At 34.3% G+C, this 7,104-nt stretch overlaps 1 protein-coding gene across 1 annotated transcript; it reads right to left on the bottom strand.

Moving 5' to 3' along the window:
* Positions 1-908: 908 nt before the first annotated feature.
* LOC148940398 (uncharacterized) lies at positions 909-6,374 on the bottom strand. The gene is made up of 4 exons (XM_089105540.1): positions 6,352-6,374; positions 4,722-5,030; positions 3,235-3,394; positions 909-1,589 (listed from the first exon to the last, which is right to left on the bottom strand). The coding sequence occupies exons 1-3, from the start codon at positions 6,372-6,374 to the stop codon at positions 3,310-3,312; spliced, it is 417 nt and encodes a 138-aa protein (XP_088961666.1). The 3' UTR covers positions 909-1,589; positions 3,235-3,309.
* Between the last annotated feature and the right edge of the window lie 730 nt (positions 6,375-7,104).

Genomic DNA, 7,104 nt, shown 5'->3' with positions numbered 1-7,104 from the left:
ATTATTTCTTCTGAACCGTGACTGGTGCTTTTGGACAAGGTCATTGACGTCCAGTTGTGGTCGGACAATGCCTTCAGGGACCTCAAATGGCAGTTCAGTATATTTTTGATGCTTCACAACTTCCAAAATAGACTCTTCCACTTCAGCTGCATAACCTGAAAAATTATTGAAAATAAAACTAAACGTATAAGAATACCAAAGAAAATTAATTGGAATAAAACTACAAGCAGACAGCAGAGCACAAAACAAGGAAAATTGTGATATTGCATGAAGAATTGTAAATTACACGGACAGAAGTATAATTTAGGTCATCATAGTTTCCAGGCACAAACATAGCCCCAGGCTGGTTTTCTATTCTTGGTACAAGGTCTTACATTTATTTTCTTTTTAACCTTAATCAACATAAGATGGTCAAAAATTTCACCTACTATAAGTGGGATCTTCTTTGACTGGATATGCTCGAGCTTCGTCCTTTGCAAATTTCACCCATTTTTTTCTATAAATGACTGAACCATCCTTATTTTTCCTAATAGGCTTATTGGTATTCTCGTTGTGGTGAAGAACAGTAATGTAAGCTCTAAAAAATAAAAAGGACCATCACAGTGATGATATTATAAACACTTTGAAAACTGTTTCTTTTTCCACCCTCATTGGGACATGATTCTATAAGAGTAGCCATCCTTTATAGTTTTATTAATCCTGGTGTTTGGATAAGCTAGTTATCAGTTACAATGTATCCTAGGGGGGAGGGGATAAATGTAAAAATAAACAAAAACCAAGAAGCAGAATCTGGGTTTAAAGTCTAGTTCCATGCAATGTTATAAACAAAATGGTCTACTGACTGTCAGGGCAAGTTGTGTAACTTGAATAGACATGATATAAAAAAAACTTACGTTGTGTTTAGAACATCCGTTTCTGTTCCAGTATTTACCCAGTCTGTCTCAGATTGTTTTTGCTGCAATGGTGTGCTGGATGAATGTTGCTTTGTATTTGGGTTGACAAGAGAACAGGATGGTTCATCTTTCTGACTCAATACAAACTTCGAAGCTTTTATTGGTATTCTCTCTAGTTGATGAGTTGGTGAAGAAAATAGTGAAGATAAATCTGAGGTCTTTGGTCTACTGTCTAGATGATGTCTTGGGGAAGAAAATAGTGAAGACACATCTGAGGAAGGAGCAGCTTCAACTATATCAATTAAATCTCCAAGAGCAGTATTTTTTTTTCTTGACTTTACAGGAGAAACTGTATTAGATTCATCAGAATCAGAAACAAAGATAGATGCAAGATTCCTTCTTCGTATTGGAACTAACTGAGTAAGATTGACATCACGTCTTTCATTATTTTTTTTTATCTGTTATTCTTCGGAACCGTCTCTTGGGTGTGCTTGATAACTGAAGCTTTTTGAGCTTTGAACCACTTTTGGATTTCAGAATTTTTGTAGATTGTGTGCTTAGGTCAAAATTATGTTTACAATGTGGACAACATAGCTTGAAACCACTTCCAGCTGGTAATGCATAGCTATGTTCACGAAAACCTGTTTGCTTTGGATAAACAAGTTTCCTCTTCCTCTTTGAATTGGCCAAATTTTCCTGTAATAAATTAAGTTTTTGAAACCTTTTCCCTGGATCCAGAAGGTGTTAAGTGCTACAAACAAAATAATGTTAAAAGAAACAATATATTCTCATTTCCTAGACAAGCTAAAGTTGTACCCAATTCACTAAAACGAAAAGAAGTGGGTAGAGGAGTTAGTTTATTTTAATGGACACAAGAAACACTGGCAAACTGTTTTATAGCTATGGCAGAAAAAAAGCAAAGGAGTGACCCACAGAAACAATCAGTGAGCCTGTTTTGTTAATTCAATATGGTATGATAGTAGAAATACAAGATAGGTCTGCAATAGATTTTTTTTATATTTGGGGGACTACCACACCTCTTGACTAGCTAACATTGAAAATCTTTTATTTTAAACTCTATCAGCAAAAAAAGAACCAGGGGTCCCAAAAAATCTTAACTTGTACATTAATTTCGTGGAAAAAAACACTTATCAATTGATTTATATACTCTTATTTAAGCTTATATCAAATGATTGTGGACATGGGCGTAGGCAGCATTAGGTAGCATATTGTCTAGGGGGGGGGGCAGTCGATAGTATGATGGAGTTTTAAAAAATTCTTTGTACAAGCCAAATGATTTTACACCAAAATAGACGGAAATTTTGAAGGTCTAGGGGGGGGGGAACTGCCCCCCTCCCTACCCCCATGATTGTGGATTTCCCTGTTATTTAATGTTTATAATAAAATTTAAGAAAAACTATAATTATTTCTTATTTTTAATAATTCTTCAATGGTACAATGGTAGTCATACTAGTGGTTAGGATAGCTGGCACTCATCAAGATTGGCAATAAAAATGCAGTTTTTAGTTAAATAGGTTTTTAATCAAATTAAATTAAATTTTTAATTAAAAAATGCACTAAAACTTTTAATCTACGTTCAAATGAGCCCTATCACTACATTCTAGGATCACTGGGTCAATACAATCACCCCTGGGAAAAAGAAAAACAAAAAAATAAACAGGCATCCATGATCTTTGTTCTGGCAAAAAATACAAAATTCCACATTTTTGAAGATAGGAGCTTGAAACCTCTGAAGTAAGGTTCTCTGATATGCTGAATTTGATGTTGTGGTTTTCATTAAGGTTTCATTTTGATGGTGTGGTTTTCATTTAGGGGTTGTTTCCATCTGTTTTCGAAAGTAAGGGAAATTTTCTCAGGCTTTGAAATTTTGATGGGCAAGACTAAACTTGACAAAAGTTAAATATTTAAAATCAGCATAAAAATACAATTCTTTTGATGTATCTATTGGTGTCAAAGTTCCGTTTTTTAGAGTTTTGCATTCTATTTAGCCAGGTTGCTCTTACTATACAGTTTGTTCCCACAAACTGTTTGGTTATATCAACTGAATGAGATTTCAATGCAAATTTTCTAGTTCTGTTTTATTCTTTTTTGGCTCCTATATAATTATAACATCTATCTGTTAACTTGATATAAGATAGAAACATAAACTTGTGGTTATATGTTTTTCAGATTGATAAGTCACTATAGCCAATAGCCATCATAATATAGTATACTTTTTAATATATTTTACTTCATTCTGAAGAGAAGCCAGGGCAAGAATACTTGTTATTCATGAATAGGTTCTTCCTAGGTTATGTTTTCAAATAAATCTATTACTTACATTAACTGCATCAGCATTTTTATTTATGGTTTCCAAGTCCTCCACAGTTACCTCTATGGCAACTTGATCTGAATATTAGGAATCAACATAGGCCAACTGTGAAGTTGACACTGTCCCTGGAATCTCATGTAGTTCAGACCCAATAATATTATTTCTTGTTCTAAAACAATAAATAGAGTATTATAAATAATTACTAAAAATACTGCTGAATCTTGTTTCAAAACCTATATACATCTAAGATTTAGATGTACTATACTGGTTTTCAAGTTTGGGTTGCAAAAACAATGAGAACTGTTAAAATTCCATAAAGAATAGATGAGAAACAGTAAGATGATTTCTGAGATTGTTTTACTTTGAAACTCTCATAACAACCAGGGGAAAAGCTTTGCTGATTTGTGACTTAACTTTCATATTTAAATCTCTAAAATTTTAATTGTTATGAAGGAATGTCAACAAAAGACCAAACACATAAAGAGGGTAGGAATTTGTGTTTTTAATGAACAATTGCTAAACTATCTACCACAAGATTTAAATGGATCTTAAAACAGGAAATGTCATCTAACTTGATCAGACTGTTTCATAGGATATTACTTATTTTCCTAGTATTAGGATAAAAATAAAAGGGTTTGAGCAATAATAGCCTAAGATTCTGTAATCCACTCTGTCTAGAAGTATTAAAGCACAAAGTAAGGGAGAAAACAACCATCATCGAATATTTACCTTTGTTTACTAGTGGCTCGAAAGTAGCCTACATTGGAAGCTTTTTTTAAAGAGGAAAGTAATCCTAAAAAGTAAATGAATTTGGGAAATAACTTTCCCTAAAAAAAAAGAACCCCAATTTTTAAATATTCAGCTTAACATTGATGACCTATTTATATTTTTAGCTGAAGGGATGCCAATATGCAAGAATAACCTAAACTGGTTGTCCAAAAGGTGCCTTCCCCAGCTGGCTATGAACTTTTAAACTTATTGACCAAAGTGGACTCTAAAGTACAGAAAACTATTCAGACCCTAATTTAAACTCTTACATAGAACAACCTAGGCTTAGATGTTATTTATCTTTCAAATATTTAGGCCAGAAAGCATCATACTGCATTGATATTACCCTGCCAGTTGACTTACTTCAATCCCTTTCTACACAGTAGTTTGGCATTAAAGACTTGTTTGATTATTTTGATACAACATCTTACCACAAATAACTGCCTTGTAATTGCTTATTAGCCACATAGTTGACTAACAAAATTTTCTCTTGATTTAATGTTTGGTTAGGGCCTATAGGTTTTTTCAAATATTAAAACTATAGGAAAGTATTATTTACAAGTTATGAAGTTGTATTCTGTTAAATGTTCAAGCAAATCACATAGGCCTAGGCTACTAGGTATCTTAGCCTAGGCTTACACAAAGCAGGCTATCAGCAAACGTCACTATCCTGCAAAACTAGCAATAGACTGTGTCTGGACACTTTTTCTTGAGCTGTTAATATTTACCTGTAAACTGTTTCATAGTTTAGAAGTCCTGGAGGGCCACAAATTCCAGCCACAATAGCTAGATTCACACTTGCTCTTTCGAAGAAACATGGCTTTGAGTTCTTTTTCATTGAAAAGGCCTTTTTTGAAGTGGGTCCCAACATAAAATCTTCACTTCGAAAGTGAAGAACACAAAGATTATGTCTGGGCAAAAGAGAGAAGGGAGACAAATATTTATTCTTGGCTGGACCATAATGCTCACTCACCAATCTTGCCCACTCTTCAAACTCCTTGTTGGGTATAAAAACTAATGGGATTGATTCTCTTTTGCTGCAACAATCAGGAAAGCAACACTTCCTAAGGTTATATGCTGATTTATTGTTTTTGCTATTTTTGCTCATTTTCTGCTGTTTATCAGAACACGTTCTTTATTTTTGAAATTGGCTACGAACTTGCCTATTGGAATACATTATTTACACTGGCAATCTATCTCCTTAAAAAATGAATTATCGGTTTTTCATACTAATTTAAGACGTATATGGCTGTGTAAGTTTGCACTTGACCAATTTAATGAATTAGTTTTCATTTTAGGTGTCCTTGGTACTTTAATAGGATATAGTAGTATACGTCTGAACACTTTTCTCGTCATCCTTAAAGGATTTCCTTTCACCCTTCAAAGGAAATCCTATGCGTCTGACTGAACCTTAAGATCTTAGCACATTCATGAGTGAAAAAACGGCCCTAAACAAGCCATTTTGATAATCGCAACTAATTGGAAATTCTAAGCTTTTATAAAATTTCGAAGTTTTTCGAGGGAGTGCAAATCTAGCCATCTCCAATCATTCTTTTATGAGCCCAGCTCAGCCACTATCAGTGGCCAGGTTCATGCTTCCATGAAGGAGAAGCTGTACAATGTACAAGTTAGTTCTGTTAGTATGTGTGCCTGTTTTGTATAACGATTTGGGTAAAGGTGCATCCTAGTTTCCCCCGATAAAAACGACTTATTTCTAACTGTTTTTTATTCAGTCAATTGGGCTGTCACATTGCAGAGATACTGTCCAGTAGATGCAGAATATAAACAACTGACTTCTTACTGCATACCCCAGTCGTATGTACAGGGGCTCTACACCCTACACTGCAGGGGGAAATAAACTGCACCTTTACCAGGATTTGCCTTATTTTATCAAGTTCTAAATCTGAAATTGCTAAAATGTGTGTTGTTTAAGGTGTTTTTTTTGTTATTTCAAGAAAACTAAGTCAATCAAAATGTGATCAATAACCAATTGCCATGATTTTGGGATAAATTTGGAATGAAGGACCATAATTAGATAGCTAACAAATAAACACCATTCTATTCATAATGCAATGCTGCCATAAAGGTGTTGATTAGCTACCCTTGCAATATAGGATATAAACAGTCAGGAACACAGCAATGGTATCTTTATTTCTTAGCTCTCTAATTATGGTCCTATAGTCCAAACTCATCGAGTTTTGTTGGTTTGAAACTTTTGAAACGTGTGATCTAGAGAGGTTTATACTCAAGATGACTGAAAAGAAAAGATAAAATATTATTCAGTTTTCAATACTTATTCTAAAAACAATCATTCCCATTGCAAATTCTTCTTCAGAAATTTGAAAATAGAGGACATACCCTTTAGCTTGGCCCCCAGACATCAGTACACTGTTTGTTCAATTGGCCTTGTTCACACCCCATTAAGAGTCCAAGATCCTTAATTCAAATTCAAAGCCTACACAAACCATATTCCTATAGGCTATGCAGGATTGTCCATGAAAATAGTACTTAGAATTTGCGACAGGAATGATTCTTATATTCAGATAGAACATCAAACAATAAAGGGCAGTTGAGCCAAGAATGAGCAGCCTTAATGAGTAGTTTGAAAGACAGACACTAGAAACACCCAACTTTCTTCAATTTATAGCATCAGTTTAGAAGCTGAAAGTAGTGTAATAATGGGACCACTTTCTATTTGAGTGCCTCTAGAAGCTTTCCTTATCTTTCTTTGCTTAACAGATTTTTAGCTTTCTAGAATTTGGCTATTGACCAAAGTTCTCTCTACATAAATTAGTGTCTGGAACCATGACTGACACTCTTGGGAGTGCATTGGATCATTGGATTTTCTGCACCCTCAAACTCTTGTGCTGCTAGAGCTGAGTGTTTTGGGACCCCTGTTGCAGGATTGGGTTAGAGCACAATTAGCTTCAAAGAATGTTGGGCACTTTATGAAAATTAATATACCATGGCCAATAATGAGGGGAAGTCCCTAAAAGCAATATTTGTGTTTGCAATATTTCTGGTCTTTTCAGCATGAAAAACTGCTGTAAATTACCCCTATGGTCATTCAGTGCATTGACCTTCAATTTTTAAATACACTCAAAATAAAAA

Source organism: Artemia sp. Qi Xiang Cuo, chromosome 19 (assembly GCF_049724085.1).
Source record: "Artemia sp. Qi Xiang Cuo chromosome 19, ASM4972408v1, whole genome shotgun sequence".
NCBI classification, from domain to species: Eukaryota; Metazoa; Arthropoda; class Branchiopoda; order Anostraca; family Artemiidae; genus Artemia; species Artemia sp. Qi Xiang Cuo.
The sequence above is the reverse complement of the archived record's forward strand: the minus strand, read 5'-3'. Positions and strand labels throughout refer to the sequence as shown.

What these genes read in the sequence shown, in the direction of transcription:
- LOC148940398 (XM_089105540.1), bottom strand. Translation starts at nt 6,374, where the DNA reads ATGTCTGGGGGCCAAGCTAAAGG. An exon ending in TCTGGGGGCCAAGCTAAAGG is followed by an intron (nt 5,031 to 6,351) that starts GTATGTCCTCTA and finishes TGATTGTTGCAG; the next exon opens with CAAAAGAGAATCAATCCCAT. An exon ending in AACTATGAAACAGTTTACAG is followed by an intron (nt 3,395 to 4,721) that starts GTAAATATTAAC and finishes TTATTGTTTTAG; the next exon opens with AACAAGAAATAATATTATTG.